We start from the raw sequence: 22,710 nt of genomic DNA on the forward strand, positions 1-22,710 counted from the left end.
CCAGGATTTGAACCCAGGTCCAGGGTGCCCTCTGTGATCCTGTCCTGGCTGCCACAAACCCCTACCCCTCAGCCTGCTCCTTCTCCACAGGGTACTCACTCCCTGCCTCAGGCTCCAGGTCCTAAACATTCTGAGTGGCAGATTCCATGGCTTTGTGGTAGGACAGTTACTTACCCCTTTGAAATCTGGTTTCCATGAAAGGACAGAATGATCTCTTGGAGCCTTGTGGTCCCCACTGACCATAATATCAATTAGCAACGTAAAAATGTGTTTACTTTTCTGTTAAAAGAGGCATTCCTTTCCTATCCAACTCAAGTTTTGTAAAGAAACAAAAATATACGCCAACAAGGATGAAGGGATACATAATTGCCTGGCAGAACAATGGAGCAATCCATGACTTCCAGGGATGGAATCCACAGAGCCTGGGGAGCTGGGACCTGGCAAGACAAACAGGGTGACAGGGAAGTCTGAGTTGGAACAAGGGGAAAGGACAAGGAAGAGAGAGGAAATTATTGTACTGGGGCAGGCCCAGGAGTGGGGCAAGCTGGGGAAACAAGGAATGGATCTCCAACCCCCCTGCATCACCCCACCCCAGCCAACACAATCATGCCCCTCTTGTTGTCCAGAACCCCCATGACACCCCATAATGGGACTCTGGATGTATTCCCATCTGCCCTGATGCCCCCCTGCTCCAACTTCATAACAGTCAAATTCCCCTTCTGGGTTTCAGGGGCCATTGGCTGGCATGATTTTGACGGGTTACCTTTCCCATGGGTATATGCATTTTAACAAACTGAGCCACCCAGGCGCTCAGGGTATATGCATTTTAAATAGGGATTCTGGAATCTCTGGTTCGGCTTCCTGCTTTCTTCAAGTAAAAGTGGAGGGGTTGAGGGGGGTAGGATGGAATAAGACAGATGCCACTGGGAGACAGTGTCACTGAAAGATCTGACTGAGGGGAAACAGGAGAAGAGCTTGGAGTAGTTCTCTTTCTCTGGGGAGAAACAAAGTCTCATTCTGTCTCTCCATAGCCTCCACCCCTCCAGAGATGGGATTTTCCTTCTCTTGCATAGATTTGGAAACTGAGGCCTAAAGTGCCAAGCCCAGAGACAGAGGTGGGCCCAAAGGCTGAGAGTCCTAACCCTGCAGCCCCTGCTCTGAGGAGCCAGATGAAAGGGGCCAGGAGCTGGAGTGAGAGCATGTGGGTTTGAGGAGAGGGGAGGCTCTGGCAGACTGGCCTTGCAGGCTGCAGCAGGGGGCAGGGGCAGCCCTGGGAGGGGGCTAGCGCCAAGGCCAGCGGAGGGAGCCGACCAGATCCAGCGATTCCCAAGTCCCAAGAAATATAAATGACTCATGCTGGGTGGCTGTGCACGCCAGCCCAGCCCACATTCCCGGGCCTTTGTTCCCAGCCAGCCTGGGCCTGGCCTTAAAGGGCCAGCTCCTAGGGCCTGAGCGTGGGCCGCTCCACCCCACCCCCACCCTCCTCTTTAATCCTGGCCCTTCCTTGGGTTGCTCCTAGTCTCTGGGCTGTGGGTAAAAAGGGTGGCATCCTGCGGGATTTAGGGGTCCATCCGATTGAATCTTCAAGCTGTAAGGGAGGGCTCTCAGGTCGTTTCATCCATCCCTCTGCCTCTGCACCTAAACTGTCCAAGAAGGATTAAGAAAACCTTTGCCCTGCTTTTTAAAGATGCTTCCGTGAGGGGACCCCTTTCAAAGCAACTTCTTGCAGAGTCTCAAACCATCTCCCTTCTAACACCATCCCCCAGGCTGCAGGCTGGGCTGGAGGCCCCTCTCCCAGGGCCCCTCCCTCTATTTTCTCCCCACCCCACCCTGGGCCCCGTCAGTATTGTTTTTTTCTTGGCTCTCATTTGACACGTGTTTGGTGGGTTTTAGGTTGGCTTGTGAACCCGGCTCCCTGTGCTGGGCCTCTGAGGGGTCCAGGTTTCAGGCCAGTCCTATCCTGTCCTGCCCATGGATCCCTCGGGGGAGAAACACCATCCTGGCGCCCGTGCAGCCGGGCTGCCCCAGTCATTTCTTTGGACCTTGTGTGCCACCATGTGGACATTCTGGAGATCTGGAGCCTTCTGGGGCTCAGAGGGGGCACTCTGCAGACATGCCCACAGCCACCAAGCCAGACACTGAAAAAACATTCTTAGCTAGAAAGTAGCCCTGAATCAGCACAAACCAAAATAGAAGCAGGCCCTAAATCAAAGAGGGAAAGATAGGACTGTACCCTCTGTGAAACAATGGCTTTTTTCTTCCTTTTTTTGTAAATATATATTTTTTAATGTTTATTTTTGAGAAAGAAAAAGAGAGACAGAGACAGAGCGTGAGCAGGGGAAGGGCAGAGAGAGAAGGAGACACAGAATCTGAAGCAGGCTCCAGGCTCTGAGCTGTCATTACAGAGCCCAGTGTAGGGGCTCAAACCCACGAACTTCGAGATTATGACCTGAGACAAAGTCGGACACTTAACCAGCTGAGCCACCCAGGTGCCCCAACAATGGCTTTCGTAGAGCCATTGAACAACAGAAGCCAGCTGGCTCTATTAAAACTTATAGAGGGGCGCCTGGGTGGCGCAGTCGGTTAAGCGTCCAACTTCAGCCAGGTCACGATCTCGCGGTCCGTGAGTTCGAGCCCCGCGTCGGGCTCTGGGCTGATGGCTCAGAGCCTGGAGCCTGTTTCCCATTCTGTGTCTCCCTCTCTCTCTGCCCCTCCCCCGTTCATGCTCTGTCTCTCTCTGTCCCAAAAATAAATAAACGTTGAAAAAAAAAATTAAAAAAAAAAAAAAAACTTATAGATAGCAATATTTTTTGTTAAAGCTTGGGAAGATCTTTGTGTCCCCAAGCAAACAGCCCCTTCTGTCCCCCAGCCCCTCACACAGTATTTGGGCAATGCTCTGAACACAACACTAGAGCTTTGGGTTTAAGGTTTTGTCCACTGTTAATATGCAAATTTTAAGAGAGGGGTCTCCTTAGATGCTTTCACAGTAATTTCAGGGTTTATCAGATCTTGAACTGAGAGCTGGGTTTGGAGGGAGTAGAAAGTGTCAAGCTATGGGGGAAACTGGAGGGAGGGACAAGGACAGGAGGAGTGGGGATGACCAACAGGAAACTCCATGGGCAGGGAAGCCCTGCTCACAGTTGTTCCCTAGTCAGAGCCCTTCCAACCGTAGAGAGGCCTGGGGGCTGCTCCATAGACTCTGTCATTTAATAAGTGTCCATTGTACCCAGGACAAACCTTTACCAAATGGGCTAGAACCATGGGCTGTAGCTTTGAGGCCTTTGTGGGGCACTGGCCTTGGCATCCCTAGCCCCAACCAACCAGGCCAGCTGGCTCTGGATAAGCCCAACATCCAGAAGGAGCATCCAGAGCCCTCTGAGACCTGCCCCATCCATCCTTCCATCCGCCCACCCACCCACTCAATAGAAAACCTCTGTGGTCATCTGCAGGGTTAGGTCCACCCTCCTTCCAGGCTGTCACATCTTTCAAATTTCTGCCTTCCTCTCCTTTCTCACTTACTCTCCTACAGTTCCTTGTCACCCTGATCCTAAATCAGACCATAGTCTTTCAGTGGATCTCCCTGCTTCTGGACCCACCTGGGCCCATGCATTCCAAACACCACTCCTAAATTTATCTCCCTAAAACACACCCAAGTTCTCCTGATTGCGGACTCTGCCTGCAGCATCCAGTCTGAATTTCTGGGCCCAAACCAGAGGCCTGCTCCCTAAGCCCTATGTTGTCACTCCATCTTTCGGAGTTAGTGACTTCCTGAGAATAAGAGCTTTGTTTTATATTTCAAAATCGAATCAAATGTAAATTATATGTCAATAAATCCTAGCCAAAAAACCCAAAACACTAGCATGTATCGCTGTGTGCATACAGGCATGCATTCTGATGTGCATGGCTGTGGCCTCAGGGCTCTTGGCCACTCTGTTGAGTGGGATCCAAATACGGCTCCTGACACATTTGCTAAGCTGTGCACCCCGCCTCAGGGCCACATCATTCTGGGAGATGAGGTGCCCTTCCTATTCCCCCCAAGTCTCAGAGCTCCTCCTATTGTGTTCTGAGATGCTCTCCTTTCAGAGGAAAAGAGAGCGGCCCAAGGCCAGGCTGGGCCCAGGCAACACAGAGAATGAAATGAGGTTGGTGCATCTCACAAGGGGCTGAGGCCCTCCCCTCCCCCTGCCGTGTGAGGGAACGGTGACCCTGGAGAAACATAAATGACAACATTCCATCATTTCCAAGTTCAAAGGTCCGTAAGGGCTTTCTAGTCCAACTCTTTTATTCTTTCAGGCCATAAAACTGAGAAGGGTACTGCTTGCTCTCGGTTTACCACCAGGTTACAGGAGAGCTTTAAAACCTCTTTGCAGTCTCTCAACTGCTTCCCTTTCGGGAGCCTTCAAGGTAAGCCTGTGCTTTCTCCCTTACAGCCTGGGAACCCCAACCCCAGGGGCAGCCAGCCCATCAACCTGAACCACTACGCCACCAAGAAGAGCGTGGCCGAGAGCATGCTGGACGTGGCCCTCTTCGTGTCCAACGCCACACGACTGAAAGCGGTGCTGGAGCAGGGGCCGTCCGCCCACTACTACACCACCCTCGTCACCCTCATCAGCATCTCTCTGCTGCTGCTCGTGGTCATTGGCATCCTGCTTGTGGTCATCGGTGAGGAGCCCAGGCCTGGACTCGGCCTTGGCGCCCCCTAGTGGAAAGAAAAGCCCCACCGGCTTCCCGGCGCCACCCCGTATTTGCACACGCCAGTTTCTCAGCCTTACACTAACCTGGTGGTAGCCCTCTGCATGACAACCGCCCAAGTAACAACTCCTCCACAGTGAGAGCAGGCTCCCTATCCTACCTCCTGGTATCACACATAGGGGTCACTCCACAATACCTTCACTTACTTGTAGCAGAGGTCCCTACTGCCTTTTGTGTGAGCACCCATCCCCACTCTTATGACCCAGGATAATTTCCCAAATCCCTATTCCATTAAGTACCGTGTGGATGCCCCATGCACTGGGCAGTGAGGGAGAAGGCAGCTTAATGCAATGACTACCACCTCCCTTGCTTTCTGCCACGCAGGTCTCTGAGGTGCCAGACTTTCTCTGACCTCTAGTGGATGCGGTGAGGGAAGTTTGGGGCTGTGGCCCCACCCTGACCCTCCCTTCCCACTCCCCCCACCCTTGTCCACAGCGCGGCTGAACCTCAATGAAGTAGAAAAGCAATGGCAGCTCAACCAGCTCAACAACGCCGCCACCACCCTGGTCTTCATCACTGTCATCATCAACGTCTTCATTACAGCCTTCGGGGCACAGAAGACAGGCTTCCTGGCCGCCAGGACCTCAAGGAATCCCCTCTGAACACAGCCTGGGACCCAGGTGAGGGAGGATGGAAGGTCGCCAAATGACCCTTTTCTCAGCTCTGGGCGTTTGGGGTAAAGTGACATCTTTGCAAGCAAAAGGGGAAAGAGATCTGAGGCAAGGAGGGGATCTTAGAGAAGAGCTTGGATCTGGGCCCAGAAAGTCCCCACGTGCTGTTAACAGGTGACTCTTCCTCGGCAATTAAGCTTGAGCTTTTCTATAGCCTGGGATGGGTTTTTCTATAGCCAGTGTGGTTAGTGCTTGGCTCTGCCCCTCTGGCAAGAGGGAAGATGCAGTAGGGATTCCTCCTTGGCGCTGCCCAGCAGTCCTTGCTACTCAAACTGTAGTCCCTGGACCAGCAGCAAAAACACCGAAGCTTGCAGGAAATGTAGACTGTCCGGCCCCACTCCAGATCCACCGAATGGGCATCTGCATTTTCAAAAGGCTGCCAGGGGAATTGTGTGTGCATTAAAGTCTGAGGGCCATTGCCCTCCTCACTGCCTGCCCTCCTCACTGCCTCTTCTCTGCTTCCCCTACAGGTCCTGGGTCTGGAACTGCTTCCACCTTTCCTCCCTGATCTGTTAGGCTGATGGGCACTTTCCACAGCCCCTGGGAGAGTTCCAAAAAGGGCTGTGTAGATGCCCTTGATCCCTACCCACAGCATCTGAAATAAGATGTACTATTTTACTGGTCTAAGTGAATCCCATCTTGGTCTGGAGTCCTGAACTCAGACTGGGGTACTGCCAGTCTTTCTAGTAGCATCTCCAGAATCTAAGACATGTCTATCTAAGGTCAAGCCCGCCCAGCTTCAGGACTCTGGTTCTTACTCCACCTCATTCCTTCCCCTCTGCCCCATCCATTTCCTCTGCTCCAGGCCTCAGTTTTCCCTTTCTGTAAAATGGAATGATTTCTATCTATAAAGTTTTCTGCAAATCCACTATGAGTCAGTCTTTATGCATTGGGCTGGTCTCTGGATGCCCTCTCCAGCAACTGGAAAGAGCTTGAAGGAGCAAACCTAAGTCCGGAGGGAGAAAAATCTTTTAAATCACTCCCTCTCCTCTGGGTTCTGCTGAGTCAACTTTCCTGGCCCCGCCTGCCTTGGGCTAATTACCACCTGCTACATCAGTGGCAGATTAGTCAATTCTGGATTGATCCATGTATGCGCAATCCTTTTTGGGAACTTGTTATAAACCTATCATAGCTTTCAAATTAGCACTTTCTCTTAGGCATGTACTTAAGGCATGCAAACTCATTTTGATCTTTGCCTATGCAAAACAGAACTAGAAAGGTAAATTTGCACCCATAAAATGTCAACAGGGCATCCGTAGCTCAAACAGAAATGATTTTTAGATTGTCTGCTACTTTAAAATAAGTCACATCTTGGCTTCTCTCTGCTGCTGACCAAACCATTCTGGCCCTATGTCTAGCCTTCTTCACCCAGGGTGTCCATCAGCGTTTCCCCACTGAAACCACAATCTCCACAAATCTGCTGAGCAGAAAATGCCCAGTCTGCTATCAGACCGTGAACTCTGCAGGCAGGAAGAGTGCCGGCCCCTTCCAGAGTAAACCATGCAGTTCCCCACACAGCAGGCACCCAACTAATGGTAAAGGATGGAGGGTGGTGTGGAGGGTCCTTGGCACATCCATCAGAGGCCTGACTACTAAGGGACAGAGACGTGAACCCCGGGCCTCTTAGCCCACCCCTCTCCCATCTTGATGGGCAAGGGGAAAAACACACGAGCCACTTCGTTTTCTAAGAAGATGCTGTATTTAACAATTTCCTTCCCCCCATCCCACTCCCTCCCCCCACCCGACACATTTCCCTACAGAGCAGGGGCCTACCAGGCCCTCCCCCTTAAGGCAGATGGTGTGGAGGTAACAAAGTCAAACACAAGGCACTGGCCAGGGTCAGAGGTGTGCGAGCAGGGCCTAGGAGGCTAGGCTTGCTCCCGTCATCAAAAGAATGGAAGTTGGAGAGCTCTTTGGGTTGGCTCAGGCCTTCCAGTGCCATGCCCAAGGGTGACCCTGGCCCCAGAGAGAAAGCTGGCACCCCAGCCAGCCAACCATAGCTCTTACCGACTCCCTGAAGTCCTTTCCCAAAGGCAGTAAGCCTGAGCGGGCTCTGAGAAAACCCATAGCCCAGGGGGCAGCTATGGCATCCAACAGCCACAGCCTATTAATTGGAAACTCTTTGTTCTTCCTGATTTCTTAGAGAGGGGCAGGGAATTCTCTTCAACCTCCAGAAGGTTCTCAACGGGCCCCAATCTCCTAGATGCCAAGCATGTGCCCTTGGTGAATGCAAGGCCCACCGGGTAGACCCTGCAACTCCAAATGCTGTGACTTGGACTCTATCACAGCACAGCTCTGTGGGGCTCCGCTGACTGGCATCCTGGGCCCTGTTGCACCAGCTAGAAGTGCTTCCTCCCAGCAGCGGCAAGCTCTGCGTTCCCCTCCCTAAGCAGACACTGAAGTTCCACAGCAAGTGTCCGACACACCCACACACCGTTCATCAATTCAGCAGCAGCGGCAGAGGCAGCAGCGGTGGCAAAAAAAAAAAACCCAGCCCCAAAGGCCCCAGGGGATTTTTAGTGCAAGAGAAGTGTGTGATCATCAGGTGCCAGAAAGGGTCGCTTCACTTTTCGGTTCCTCTGGGCCCCACTCCCCTCCAACTGGGGAAGAGATCACAGGGCGATGCCCTTACCTCCCCCAACCCGTGGCCTTGCCCCTTACTACCCTGATCCCTGTTCCTCTGTCTTGCCCACACCCCTTCCTCTTCTTCCAAGCAAGGCCAGGGCTGGGGGTCCCCCTGCAGGAGGGCAAGGCTGTGGGGGAGCAGAGCCGTGGGGACTCAGGATTTCCACTTCCTTTTCCTCCCGTCCTGCTGGATGCCCACCTCCTCTTCGCATCTGAGTCCACGGCTTACATTCCCATCCTCTTTCCTCTCTGCTCATGGTCTCCCCAAGGCTTATGCTTATAGGCGGGTCGGGATAGGGGCTTCTCTTCCTGCCTTCTCCACCCACCTTGCCCGTCCTGCACGGCCTGTATGCCAGATGCCGAGGAATGAAAGCCCGCTGTCCACCCGTTCTCAGAATCCCAACCCCACTGGGGCACCGCGAGGATGATGCCACTTCTGTGTTCTTGTCAGTCTGAAGTTAGCACCGCCTGGGGGGTAAGGTTAATGCCCTAATCAGTGGCCAGCTGTTCAGTGGCTACCTGGGAGAGATGTGCGTGTCTCTGGAAGGCACGAGCCTGGGGTAGAGCTGAGAACTCCTCTGGTTATAAATCAGCTGTCGGGTCAAGGACCAAGGGACACATCGCTACACAGGAGTGGGTCTGAGGTATGCAAGTGGGGAATGTACCCTAAATGCACGACTCCATCCCTCTCTCATAGTCAGTGCTGGGTCTGGACAGTTAGTTTTGGTTTTCTGTTAGAAAAATAAAAACCCCAATGAAGTATGTCCAAGAGAAGAGTTTCCAGGGCACGGTCACTACTCCCTGGGAGGAGCGTGGGTGGATGCTGGAATGCACCTCACAGATAGGTTGGCATTGCTCCAACAGGTCTTTCCTTCCTTAACTGTGCTGCCTTTCCTGGGAGCCGGTCCATCTCTGTCAACTGAGTGCACGGCCCCTCCTGGTCCCTCTCTCAAGGTCCTCCCTTCAGAGGCCCCAAGGGTAGAGAGACGGGCCTCAGCAGCTGTCTGTGTGAGGCGACAGCTCTCAGGGGAGTGAGGGTGTTAGCTCTGAGGCCTCTTGGGGCCCGGCCATGGCTTCTGCTCCCCTTCCCTCTCCTTCTCAACAGTGAGTAGGGGCATTGGGGAGCGAGCACAAGTCAAGGAGCAGGAAGCAGTCAGTCCAGTGGGCCACCCTTCGGGATCACGGCATCTTCATCTGGCGGCGGTTCCACATGCCTCGCTTGGAATGGAAGTGATGGAAGAAATTCCTGAGGGAGAGACGTTCCACTTCCAGGCCTGCTTGGAGGATCCTGAGTAGGGGAGGGGCAGGGTGAGCAACAGAAGCGCAAGAGGCAGCTGGGGAGAGGCCCAGGCCCCTGAAGATCCCGCCCTCCCGCATCTATACATCTATGTCAGACCCTGTCTCTGTCTCCCTCTGTTTACTCCCCACAGGGCATGCACACAGCATGGGCTTTGGAGCCAGACAGCCTGGGTTTGAATTCCAGCTCCTTACTATGGAAAGCCCATGAACCCGTCACCTTCCAGAGTCCCAGTTTGCCAATCTCTAGAAAGAGGAGGATGATGAGGCACCTAGGTGGCTCAATCCGTTAGCTTCCGACCTCGGCTCAGGTCATGATCTCATGGTTTGTGAGTTCAAGCCCCACGTTGGGCTCTGAGCTGACAACTCAGAGCCTGGAGCCTGCTTTGGATTCTGTCTCCCTCTCTCTCTCTCTTTCTCTCTGCCCCTCCCCTGCTTGCGCTCTTTCTCTCTCTCAAAAATAAATTAATAAACGTTAGAGAAAAAAAAAGAGGAGAATATACACTCAACTCTTGAACAACACAATTTCATATTGTGCAAGTTTTTTTCTGATAAATACAATACATACACACACACACACACACACACACACACACACACATATATATATTGGAGGCTGGTGGTAAAGGCTAGAGCTGATGGGAAGAAGGGCTCAGTACAGCTCCTGGCACACACCCCGTGCCCACCACCAGGAGCTCAGCCTACAGGGGACACATTATGTATGTGATGGAGGCAGAGGGAGCAGATTCCCCCATTGCTTTTCTATATGCTTAGCCCATGGGGTCCCTCTCACAGAGAGACTGTCCTTCCAGCAAGGCTGTACTGAAGTCTGCATCTGCCCAGCCCGGCAGGGAGATCAAGGGTGGAGGTAACCGCTAGACTAGGCTTCCATCCACTTTGGGATCTGCTTTGGCCTAGTTTTGTGAGAGCTGGGTTATCTAATATGAGCTCCCTCAAACTACCTCCTTTGCAACTTCTGTATATACAGCATATCTCCCTTTTCTTTTCTCCCTCGAGGGAAAAAAAACATACACAGACCCAGTTTTAAGCCTCAGACACTCCCTAGCTGTGGGATTTAGGACAGGTACTAACTTCTCCTCAAGCTGTTTTCTTGTTTGGAAAATGGAGATAACCACACCCCCTCACAGAAGTTTGGGGACAAACAAACAAGGGACTGATGTAAATCACCTGCCAAATACAGGCCTCCAGTGATGGCTGGCTGTCTCTTAGAAGTGTCCCCACCCTTCCAGGGCTCCTGACTTTGTCTGTGACATCCTCTAGACACTGGTCCCTTCTTTCTTTGCTGTCTCCCCTTTCCCTCCTCTGCCCCCTGCCCCTTCAGCCCAAACCTCAAGGTATCATCCTCTTTCCCTCCCCTTCCCTTGGCAACAAATTTCTTTCTTTCTTTTTTAAACTTTTACTTATTAAATAATCTCTACCCCCAACATGGGGACTGAACTCACAACCCTGAGATCGAGAGCCGCATGCTCCACTAAGCTACTGGGCTAGTAGCCTCTCTTGGCAACAAATTTTTCTTTCTTTCTTTCTTTCTTTCTTTCTTTCTTTCTTTCTTTCTTTCTTTCTTTTTAAAGCAAATTTCTTGACAGAGGAATCTCATACTGATACAGCCTCCACTCCCTCACCACCAGCACGCTCCACGATCCCCTGCAACTTGGGGTCCCGGCCTGCCTGCTCCTGCTTCAGCACCCTCTTCTCGCCTGCTTGCCAAGGCTGCAGCTTGTCTGGGGTTCTTCTTTCTCCTTCTTTCCACTCTTTCCTCCTCCCTGAAACTCCCTTCTCCCAGGGCTTCCAGGGACCAGGACCTCCTGGATATCTTGCTGCCCTTTAATGATCCACACTGCCTCTTTTGTCAGCCCCCAAGTCTTTCCTGCCCCTTCACCTGTCTCTCTTATCGATTCCCACAGACTCAGCCTTCCCAGCCAGGCAATGGCAGAGGGGAAGAGAGCTCCAATTCGGGAGAATGCGGCCATATTCTCCCACAGCACCTTGCTGTGCTTTACCCTGACAGCATACCATGTGCTTTAATTTCCATGCCAACCCTGTGACACAGGCAGAGGCGGTATCATCCCCCTTCTAATACATACAGAACTGAGTCTCGGCCAGGCAGGTAATGTGACCCCCAGTAAGTGGTGGGGCTTCCTTTGAGTACAGTGCTCTTTACCTGCATATCAGGAGTCTGCAGCCCAGGGGGCCGGGACACCATCCGTCTAGCCCTGTTCCCTCCCCAGAGCACCTGATGGGATGGGATCCCAGCACGTCCCTCAGATGCCCTCCTTTCCCAGTCACCTGTCCAGCAGCTCCCAGTCTTCCCCACCCCAGCGATCTCGGAACTCCTTGGTGTTCATGCCCCCGATTCTGTCCAGGTCTGACTTGTAGATGCCGAGCAGTCCAAACCCATTCACCTCCCAGTAGCCTGTGGACAGACGAGAATCCCCCGGTGAGATGAGCCAGGGGCCAGGAGGAAGCAATGAAGGCTTCTGGGCTGCATTCCCAGAGCCTTCTCTGAAAGACAGAGGATGGGGTGCCTGAGGCTGAAAGCTGTCTCGTTTGAACAAGTCCCTTGCCTGTTCTGGGGGGAAGCCCCCCGACGCTAACGTTCAGGGGCCAATGGAAGCAGCGGTCCTAAAAGGGAAGGACCATGGGCTCTACAACAGGATCTGACAGCAGCAGTCACTGGAGGCACAGCCCAGTGCACCTTCCTTATTTGTTTCCCTCTCCAGAGGCAGGGAGCCTGTCTTTCCATTTTTTTTCATCTGCACAGGGCATAGAGTCTGGCACACAGTAAACGTCTGGTGAAGGGAGAAAGGAAGATGGGGAGGAAATGTTCATCGTTGCTGCTGCTGTGGCCATGAGCACAGCCCTCAGGCACCTCTCTGGTGGACCATCCAATGGGCAGAAGCAGCAGGCAGGGGGTGGGGATGCTGTCATGGCAGACGTGGTTGTTTCCAGCTCTGGGATGAAGAACCAAGGCCAGAGAGGACTTTCCTACCCTCCCCAGCCCAGGGCAGAGCTCACCCTCAGGCCACTGGGGGGTGGCCCCGCAGTGCAGCCTCATCACCATGGGGGCAAAGGCCATCTTGCCCTCTACACAGTGCTTCCGGATGGTATCGATGATTCCAGCTGGGAAGTGGATGTGGAGGTCACATAGGAAGATGATGCTGTGTGGGTCCTGGGGACAAATTGGGGAGGGTCAGTAGACCCTGCGGACCAGGGCTCAGAGGTCAGGCCACTCCCTAGAATGATCCTTAGGTCCTTCCCATTTGAATAATGGACAAACTTCCATAATACAAACTGTTGGGCAGATTTCCATAGTACTGGGCACCAGAGTGCAGTTCTCAGAGTCAGAGAATGAGTTCTGATGCTTTCCCTCCACAATGTATGAACTGCAAGGACTCAGGACAAATGCTCCAGTGTCATTTGTTCAGTCCCACCCTGGCACTGGCCCTGCCCCATAGCAGAGTGGAACGTCCGTGTCCTCATTCCCTCCTGCTGTGAGGAGCTGACCACCGCACATATCCCAAATGTCTCCTCCTCTTAACCAATCTGTAACCACATCTCCAGAGCCCCTCCCAGGTTATTACCTTCACCAGGTCTATGCCAGCCTGAAGCCCAGCTGAACGCTCAAAGTTTCCACTTAGCTTCATGTACTGGTAGCTGCAGGGAGAAGAGAGGAGGGAAGGGCAGAGTATCAGGGCTCAGCAGCGATGGTCCCTGGAGGAAGCCAGCAGGCATGGAGGAGGGATGATGCGTGCTCCTGGGATGGGATTATGGGCAGGTGAGTCCTCTGGAGAAAGCCAGAGACTGGGACTCAGGAAAGCCAGGTGGGACTTTGGGCTCTGCCTAGGACCCAGCAGTCCTGAGACTTCAGAAAGCACGTGGCTAAGGCCGTGTGCTGGCCAGGGAACCTCCTCACCTCCGCAGCTTGGACCTCTTTAGGGCCATCTCGACGTCCATGTCCTCACTGCTATAGTCCGTGATGATGATATTGAAGTGTGGGTCACCGGTGACCTGGAACAGCTTTTCCATGTCTCCAATGAATTGCTGTACCCAGCGCGCCTGGTTCTTTACTGCCATGGTGGGCAACAGAGAGAAAGAAGTGATAATGCAAAGAAAGGCATCCCCACTGCCAGCTCCTACATGAGTCAGGACCCTATCAGACCTCCGCTTAGGGGTAATACAACTATGGAAACCACCAGCAATGCTGCAGGGAGGCGGAAGGCAGAGGGAGAGCTCACCAGTGAAAGGGGGCTCTATACCCTGCTGCCTACAGAGCCTCCAGGCAGGGCCCCATGGGAAAGCCTTGGACGGGGCTTGTCCTCAGCTCTCCTAGTCACCCGATCATGCTGTCTCACTGTTATCTGCCCATCCTATTATCACCCTAGCCCACAGTTACACATGTCTGTTACGTGCTCCCCTTTTCCACTATAAAAACCAGGTAACCCCCTCTATGTCTTATTCCCCAGAGTAGTTGCAAACCCCAGTACAACAATCTGGCCATGACTGCACCCAACCCCGAAACCTGTTATAATAGGAGAGCAACTGGCCCGAGAGTCAGCATCTTTTCCAACACCAACACTCAGTCACGTGATCTTGGGTCCTCAACTGTAAGGTGGCCTCTCCCACAGGTTCTTATGAGATCAAATCAGTGAGCAGAGACCTGGGTGGCTCACGGTTACTTTTAGGATCCCCACTCTGCTGATAATGGCCGGGCTCAGCTTGAGGCTCACCAGGCACAACGAAGTGGACCACGGCTCGGTGATTCCAGGAGAAGCCCTGGGGCCAACACAGCTTGGGCTCTGGGGCCCGGACATTCAAGACATGTCTCCGGCGGTTGTGTGAGCCCCAAACCAGGCCCTGCAGGTTCCGGGCCTCGACCTCTTCCCCACCAGCTGGATCGATGCCCTGCCAGCCTCGTGTAGACACATACTCGGAGAGCCGCACTGGGCGCTGGCCTTGTTCCAGCAGCTCAAGCTCCAGGAGGTAGCGACCTCCACGTAGCTGGTCCTGGCGCTTCTCCACGTTCACAATTCGCTGCAGCTGGTACTTCCTGTGGCAGAAAGGGCAGGCAGCTTGAGTAATTCCTTCCCCTACTGTGGGGGTAACATGGTGTGTAAGGAGGTCAGGAGACCCTGGTTTTTGTCCTGGCGATGCCTTTGGCTAAGATGCTTATACCAGGGGGTGCCAGTAGAGCATGCAACTTGATCTCAGGGTCATGAGTTCAAGGCCCAGGTTGGGTGTAGAACTTAAGAAATAAGAAAAGAAAGAAAGAGAGGGACAGAGAGAAAGAAAGAACAAACTTACACCAGATGCTTAATCTCTAGTGTTCACTGCCTCCGTCTTTAAAAATGTACCTAATTGACCTTGGATGATCCCTAAAGTCTGTTATAGCTCTAAGATCCTAAGTATGTAAGGTGAATGTGTGTCCTTCAGAAACTGACCCTCATTAATAAAATACTCTGCTCAGAGTACATAAGACACATGGATTATCAGATAAATTTTGATTGGTTGGCTCAATATCATTAGTCACTAGGGAAATGCAAATCCAAACCATAAAGCGATACCATTTCACACACTTTAGGATTGTTAATGAATTAATTTCTTAATTAAAATGTTTAGTTTTGAAAGAGAGTGAGAGAGACAGAGAGTGAGCAGGGGAGGGGCAGAGAGAGACGGAGACACAGAATCCAAATCAGGCTACAGGCTCTGAGCTGTCAGCATAGAGCCTGAGGCGGGGCTCAAACTCACAAGCTGTGAGATTATGACCTGGGCCAAAGTTGGATACTTAACCGACTGAGCCACACAGTCGCCCCTATTTATTTATTTTGAGAGAGACAGAGCACACAAGCAGGGGAGGGACAGAGAGAGAGGGAGAGAGAGAGAGAGAGAATGGCAAAGCCTAATGCGTGGCTCAATCCCACAAACCGTGAGACCAACACATGAGCCAAGATCAAGAGTCGGTGACTCAACCGACTGAGCTACCCAGGCGCCCCCCACCTCAATGGCTATTTTAAAGAAAGGAAGATAACAAGCGTTGACAAAGATGTAGAGAAATTGAAACCACTGATGGGAAGGAAAAATGGTGCAGCTGATTTGGAAAAGAGATTGGCAGTTTCTCAAAATGTTAAACAGAGTTACTGTAAAAGTCAGCAGTTCTACTCCTAGGTATATCCCCAAGAGAACTGAAAACATGCTGACACAAAAATTTGCCCACCAATGTATTTATAATAGTCCCACAGTGGAAGCAACCCAAATGTCAATCAACTGACAAATGGACACACAATCCATGGCATAGTCACGCAGCGGAATATTATGCAGCTGTACAAAAGAATGAAGTACTCGATACATTCTACAATATGAATAAGCTAAGTGCAAGAAACCAGAAACAAAAGGCCACATATTACACAGTTCCATTTACATGAAATGACTATTATAGGTAAATCTGTAGCAGAAGAGAGTCGAGTAGTGGTTGCCAGGGACTGAGAGGAGGGAGAAACAGAAGTCATGCTAACAGGTACAGAGTGTCTTTTACAAGGGATGAAAATGATAGGAATCATAGTGGTGATGGTTGCATAGTATTATGAACATACCTAAAAACCACCAAATTGTACACTCTAAAACTACACTGTAAAACGGTACATTAAATAGTACGTGAATTCTATCTCAATTAAAAGAATGCTGATTGGTGAAATGAACGAATGAACAAACAAAGAAGTAAGGCCATGCTTGCTGCCCTAGCCCTTGTAGCCCATACCTGGGGTCTTGTCTCTTTTAGCCTCAGTTTTGCCTGATGGTGGGACAAAGACCTGACGGGTACACCTCATTCTCAGGGACGGGGGGTCCCAGGTGCTTGATCTTCCATGGAGCCTGCTGCAGGGGACCGTGCTACAGCCCCCAGGTCCCTGCCCCCAGGCCAGCTGGCTGTGCGAGCCCCAGCCCCGGTCCCAGAAGAGCCCTTTACCTTACCCCCGGCTCCTCTGGTTGAGCTTCTTCAGGAAGATGCGTGTGACCTCGAGAGCCTCCTGCTCTGGAAGCAGCAAGTTGCCAGATGTGTTACAGTTCAGATCGATCCAGTCAGTCCGCAGGGCTTGGAAGTCCAGGTTCCGAGCACTGAAGGTCTGGTCCCAGCTTACCACGGGGTCAAACATGGGCATGTATTCGAACACCTCACTCACATCCTCTTCCTCTTCCTCTTCCTCCCCCTCTTCTTCTCCCTCTGCCTGTCCTTCCTGGCCTGCAGCTACCACCACCTCTCCCTCCCCGGGCCAACCCCTCCTGGGGGCTGGAAGCTCCATCCTGTCCCCCCTTCTCTGCTCTGCAATGTATGTCTCAACTTGATTCAGCCACTGGGATTGCCCTAGCGTCTTCCTGGGGCTGTCACCAGTGGGCCTGGGCCCCTTGACTTGAGGCAGGTTCCCTGCCAGATGCCCCGGAGGCCACTTCTCAGAGGGAGGGGGATCTTGGCTGGGCCCAGGGCTGGGTCTTCTCCCCTGCTTCTCTGGGGGCTGGACTGGGACATCACTGGTCCTCACAGGGAAGGGAGCTGTGGAGTTCCTCTTGGAAAAGGGTGTCAGTGGACCCTCCCAGGGCTGAGCCAGGAGTTTCCGCAGGCTTCGGAGGCGGTAGTCAGTGACATCCTGCCCAGGGGTAAAGGTGGGCACTGGTTTTCCCTCTGGCATCCTGGCATTCTGGTCATTGGAGTCAAGGGTCTCCTCCACTGCTTCTCCATATTGGGATTCTTCTAGAAGGCCTTCCTTGAAACCTGTCGTTAATAACAACCGTTCCTCACATTGGAGTTGCTAACCTTTCCCAAACGAGATATACAAGATAGCTATTGATCATCTGTATAACACACCAAGGAGTTTCAGATGGGGACGGCATCTGGGCTCTGCTATTCACTCACTTATTTATTGTGTGACCTGGGGTGAGTTACTAACCTCAACTAACTCATTTCTTCCTTCGTGTAAAGGGAATAATAGCCCATCTTCCATAGGGTTGTTATGAAGATGGAGTGACATAAAATACACAAAGTGCCTAGCAGGTGCCTGACACTTGTAGGACCCAACAAATGGCCCTGGACGTGCCCTAATCCCTCAGGAAGGAGGGCCACAGAGAGACAGTGCTTCTCTATAGCAGACTTCTCCAGTGAGGTGCCAGGGACAGCGATGCCCTCAAGCAGTCCAAGGAATCTCCTCCAGGGCTCTAAATCTCCTCCAGCTGACTGCAGCATGCTGTTAAAAACAGTGTCCTTTTCTACCGGTATGGAGAAGGTAGGAGTACCACTCTCTACTCCTTTGGGTTGGAGGAGGGGCTGTGTGGTTTGGATTTTAAGCTCCTCAGGGGCAGGACTGGCATGGTCTGAACTTCCCCTAGAAACAGACCATGGTCACCCCTCCCGACCTGACCAGGAAGCCTCAGCTGTCACTCTGTACCTGGCTGCTCCGGCTTCTGCTTCTCAGGCTGGTCCATCTTGATGTACTCCTGAAAGCTGAACCTGTAGGAGGAAGGCAGAGGTAGACTGGCCCCCGGTGCCCTGCAGGCTCGTGAGTGAGGCTCTGCCTGAAGCCCCCGCAGCAATATGGAGTCATGCCGGGGACTAGGGTGCAGGAAGGAGGCTGGGCAAGAGAGTGTGTGTGTGTGCGCGCCCAGGAAGGGCCAAGTCCCCTTGGCCTGGAAGAACATTTGTGTCCCCTCTGGTCCATGAAGCTCTACTGGCTTTTGCAGAACCCATCCATAAGGTCATTTCCTTACTCCATTCAGTGTCACTCACCTGTCCTGGTAGTATGAGTTTTCCTGGTAGAAGCATTTATTGTGGGTCTCCATGTGGCTCAAGCGGGTGTAGTCATTGGGGTAAACGAAGGACAGATGAACCTGGAGGCAGAGAAAGAAGCAGCAGGAATAAGAGCCCAGGATCCTGGTAAGAAATCAGCTAACCAGGGTTAAGCCTGCCCCTGGCCAGGACCACCTAGGGCTCCTAGGGACTGGCGAGGGGAAGACGGGCTGCTCTGAGCTCTGAATTTGTTATGCAGACCGGGATTCCATTCCACTCTTTAGGCCTCCTCTCCTGGGCTCTCTGGACCAAGCATAAACCCCAATTCAAGCTTCCTGGTGCATACATACCTCATCTCCTATCTCAGCTCCTTCTCACCAGCTACAGCCAGGACCATCCTCTCCTCCTTCTGCCATCTTATCCTCTCCTACAACCTCTAACCTTTACCTGCAACGTCCCACAGTCCCCTTTTGTCATTCATTCCATTGCTTTCGGCCCTCTTAAATAGCTTAAGGCAATGTCACCCACAAACATCTCAGTTCAACCCCATTCATTCTCTGATCTTGGGGAGGACTTCTAACCATCTCTAGATCTGGATAAGTAGTGTGCATTCTGCCTCTACAGTTTCTACTAGGGCTACAGGCTCTCTAGAGCTAACCTCCCATCCAGTTCACTTTCCCCCAGTGCCTTGTCTATGAGTTTATTAACTACTGCTGGCTCATAGCCCAGTAGGTCAGACCCGGGCAGGACTGTATGGCCCAAGGAGCAGAGAATATAGGAGGCATCGGGCCACCCCACCTCATGTCATCACCACTGTTGCCGAGTTGGTGTGGGGGCTTCCCAAGGCAGAGCCTTACAGGGTGGTTCTGTGGGTGAGAGAGGCAACCGGGAACGCAAGCGCTCCCAGCCCAGGGACCTTTGAGGACATCCCGTCTGCTGCTATGTGGCATAGGGAGGAGGAAGAGTCAGCCCCGGCACCCCTCCATCTCAGCCACAGGCAGCAAGCCCTCTGGATCCTGCCCCCACTGGCCAGCCCCAAGACTTACAAAGCGGAGTCCCTGGTAGCGCTGCAGGGGGAGCCCATCCACCAGGTAGCTGGGTTTGTAGGGACAATCAGGCAGGACATGGCGGAGATGAGCCTTGGGAATCAGAGGCACTGAGGACAGTAAGGGAAGAGGGGTGAGGGTGGGGACGGGAGCCTGGAATGGGCTGGCTTAGAGCCAGGAAGGCACTCGGTTGAGGAGGAGGGCCGAAGGCCTCTGCTCTGAGAAAACACCTTTTTGTATTTGCTCGTGGCAGCAGTGGGCAGAGACCACGTCCATCAGCTGAGGTTGCCAAACCAAGGCTGGCACCACTTTCTGGGGTGGGTGCATTCAAGGAGCACCTTGGAGGCCAAGGATTCAGACACGGTCCCTGGTTCAAGGTACAGCACAGTACTGGGACTGCTATACTGGGCTAACCTCACTAAAGGTTTAGAAACATCCAAGAGGCCACAAAGTCTCACCCTAGTGTAGTGCCAATAACTGAATTTCCTCCCAGTTGTTATGGGACTTGGTCATCTTTAAAAATGTAAATTCTCCCAAGAGTTGACAACTCCAGCACCTCGGTGGGAACAGATTTCTCTCACTGGATTCAAAGAGCTGTGATCCCCTAAGAAACTATGACGTATGGAATTGTGGAGGCATGCACAGGGGATTTCTGGGCTCTGGTTCTATTTCCTGTCCTGGGAGGTAGTTACACAATGTCGGTTCTATAATGATTTGTATAATTATAAAATTGTACATATATATTTTTTGTGCTTCTCTGTACCCGTGTTATATTTTACACTACATAAGGGGAAAAAATGACTCTTTGACTTTTGGGATACTGTGCTAGAAGTGACAAGTCTCCCAAGTTGCCTCCCACTAAACCTGGCAGAGTACTGTCCCCAGACTGGATGACAAGAATGCGGCTGAGGCCTTACCTCGATAGAGGGTGTCCCGAGGGTCCGGTCGCAGCATGTCTGCAAGGGGCTGCTCATCTCTAGGAAGAGAGTCTGGGGACCCTACATGGCTGGCTGCTGTCTGAGGGATGTGGCCCACGTCATCCATCCTTAGGACTGTCTCGTCTGGGCCCAGGGAGAAAAGAACAGAAAGCAGCTGTGAGTCCTGGGGCAAACCAAAGCCAGGCCCCTGCCCCTCTGAGGGGCTGAGTGCAGGCTTCTGTATCCCCCAGGGATAGTATGGGGTGTGTGCGGTCCCTCTCCCTTGTTAGCCCTGCTCCCTCACAAGTTGTGGGTTCAGCTACTGATCTCCCTTAGAGCCACCCCACCAGCCCCATGGCTAGCACATACCACAGTGTATTTGGGAAAAAGACAGCTTTCTGCTGGAAATTTGTCACTATAAGTATGCCTCATTTATTTAACAAATGCATCTATAGCATTTACTAAATAACAAAACAGGCACCGTTCTAAGCATCTTATAAATATCAAACCATTCAATCTTTATAAGCACCATAAGACTTATGTACTTCTTAATTATTCCTATTTTATAGACAAAGAACTTTGGGAAAGAGAATCTAAAGCATTTGCCAGAGATCACACAACTGATTAAGTGGCAAAGCTGAATTTGAACGTAGGCTATGTCGTCCCTGCCGCAGACAGGTCAGCCATGCCCCCCACGGGCAGGGCGCTCCCCCCACCCCCGCCCCCGGCATTCTGCACAGCTCGCTCATCATCTCCTGGTATTTTCTCTCTTTTGTTTTAATTTTGAGAGAAAGAGACAGACAGAGAATACACACAGGAGGGGCAGAAAATGAGGGAGAGAGAGACAATCCCAAGGAGGTTCCATGCTGTCAGCACAGAGCCCGACTAGGGGCTTGAACTCACAAAACCATGAGATCACGACCTGAGCCGAAACCAAGAGTCGGACGCTTAAACGACTGAGCCACCCAGGCGGTCCATCCTCCTGGTATTCTCATCTCCAAGTGGGCCAGGCTTACTCCTTCCCTTTTCTCACTGCCCTGGGGACGGGTTGCTTGTCCTTGCTCGCTGCCTCCTGGACTCATTTGTCTACAGCCCCAGGTAGAGCTCTCCTTCCGTACCCAAGGCTGGGTGCCTCTGGCTCATCTCACTAGTTTCTCCCCTAAACTTTGGTATGGGCCTCTTTCTTCTCATTTCACATTGCATCGATGGATTCTAGCTCTCCCTTCTTCCTCTTGCACCAATTCAGCAGCTCACAACCTGCCCCTCTGCCTTGACCTTGACCTTGTGGCCTCCTGCTTCACTCACCAGCAACCTCCTCCCACCTGCCTTGCCCATTCCATACTGCCTCCCCTCCCCCGCCCATCACTGTCTGGGAACCCAGGCCTCCCCGGCCTGTCCCCATCCTGCCCTCCTTCTCTCTCACACACTTCCCACTGCCTTCCCAGTCTCCTCCCAGCACTTGGCTTGTCCTTCTCCCCTTAGGGTTCTGGCCCTGCCTGCTCTTCCTACACCCAGGCCCAGTGATTTCTCAGTGGGGCCTGCAGATAGGAGTCTTGCTGAGAAAATCATGAACAATTCACAGTACAACTGAAGAGTTCATTTACTGTGAATTTAAAGCAGGTGAGAAAGTTTCTTTAGCTCTGGTCATGGCTTTGCAAAGAACCATGGTTCCCTCATTTGTGAAATAGGAAACTGTCTCAGAGGTTTCTCATCTGGAGTGAGCCTCATGGTCTCTGGATGCCCTTGAAATCATACACAAAATATTGTGCATGGATGGGTAAGGGCATTTTTCTGGGGTGAGGTCGCAGCGAGCTTCCAGCAGGTTCTCAGAGTCCCTGACCCCTGAGAGTTAAGGACCTCTGACCTTAGGGTCCCTTTAAGCTCTGTTCCTTGTTCTGAGCCCCCTTCACACCCACATTCCAAGCATCTTGAGCTTTAGTCTGCACCCCTCCCCTGACCGAAGCCCCCTGTGGACTGAGCTCCACGTGTTGGTGCCAGCTCGCCTCTGTGTCCAGGCGAGGAGCAGAGCCTACTCACTTGTGAAGAGGGACAGGGAAGGGGAGTCGATAATGCTGAACTTGGCTCCAGGGTCATTCCGTCGCCACTGGAAGAGGAGAGAGGGCAGATGCAGAGGGCTGGAGGTAGCTGGATTTCGGAAAGGGTTCAAGGGACAAGGGGCGAGGAGTGGCTCAGAGCTGAGCTAGGAGGGCAGGAGCGGCGGAGCCCTCACCGCGACTTCCACATGATCGGTGCCCTCGTCATTCTGCTTGTGCAGCACCTCGAAGTAGTACCTCTGGGAGGCTGCCAGGCTGGCAGGAGAGAGCAAAGAAACAAAAGGCTATCTTCTCGGGCCGTGTTGTCACCCCTCTGACCCACTCTTCTGCCGTACCAACACCAGCTCCCACCTTGCTCCCGCCCCCGCCCCCCCCCTCCCATATCTTCTCCTTGTCTTCTCTTTGTTCACAGAATCCCAGGAGCTTTGCTTTTAATGCTGGCCTGGAGTCCCCACGCTACTGCTTACCCACAGTGTGACTTTACTTTTCTCTTCTCTAAGATGGCGGTAATAACAGTACATACTTCACAGGATAATCATGAGAATCAAAGGACATAGACAT

At 52.5% G+C, this 22,710-nt stretch overlaps 2 protein-coding genes across 2 annotated transcripts in view; one reads left to right on the plus strand and one right to left on the minus strand.

Moving 5' to 3' along the window:
* Positions 1 to 4,430: 4,430 nt before the first annotated feature.
* NINJ2 (ninjurin 2) lies at positions 4,431 to 6,275 on the plus strand. Its single transcript, XM_032593894.1, has 3 exons — positions 4,431 to 4,662; positions 5,188 to 5,372; positions 5,894 to 6,275. Exons 1-2 carry the CDS (start codon positions 4,509 to 4,511, stop codon positions 5,352 to 5,354), a joined length of 321 nt encoding a protein of 106 aa, XP_032449785.1. The 5' UTR covers positions 4,431 to 4,508; the 3' UTR covers positions 5,355 to 5,372; positions 5,894 to 6,275.
* Positions 6,276 to 7,159: 884 nt separating this feature from the next.
* The window catches only part of B4GALNT3 (beta-1,4-N-acetyl-galactosaminyltransferase 3), a 102,757-nt gene continuing 87,206 nt past the window's right edge, over positions 7,160 to 22,710 (minus strand). The window contains exons 8-20 of the mRNA XM_030322101.1: positions 22,326 to 22,404; positions 22,133 to 22,199; positions 20,096 to 20,239; positions 19,179 to 19,288; positions 18,133 to 18,233; positions 17,795 to 17,856; positions 16,329 to 17,124; positions 14,093 to 14,412; positions 13,279 to 13,432; positions 12,947 to 13,019; positions 12,381 to 12,534; positions 11,652 to 11,778; positions 7,160 to 9,336 (exon numbers count right to left, since the gene is read on the minus strand). Coding sequence (XP_030177961.1) covers positions 9,228 to 9,336; positions 11,652 to 11,778; positions 12,381 to 12,534; positions 12,947 to 13,019; positions 13,279 to 13,432; positions 14,093 to 14,412; positions 16,329 to 17,124; positions 17,795 to 17,856; positions 18,133 to 18,233; positions 19,179 to 19,288; positions 20,096 to 20,239; positions 22,133 to 22,199; positions 22,326 to 22,404 — 2,296 coding nt within the window. The 3' untranslated portion in view covers positions 7,160 to 9,227. The remainder of the gene's footprint in view (positions 9,337 to 11,651; positions 11,779 to 12,380; positions 12,535 to 12,946; positions 13,020 to 13,278; positions 13,433 to 14,092; positions 14,413 to 16,328; positions 17,125 to 17,794; positions 17,857 to 18,132; positions 18,234 to 19,178; positions 19,289 to 20,095; positions 20,240 to 22,132; positions 22,200 to 22,325; positions 22,405 to 22,710) is intronic.

The sequence above is a fragment of the Lynx canadensis genome, chromosome B4 (assembly GCF_007474595.2).
Source record: "Lynx canadensis isolate LIC74 chromosome B4, mLynCan4.pri.v2, whole genome shotgun sequence".
In the NCBI taxonomy this organism is placed as follows: domain Eukaryota; kingdom Metazoa; phylum Chordata; class Mammalia; order Carnivora; family Felidae; genus Lynx; species Lynx canadensis.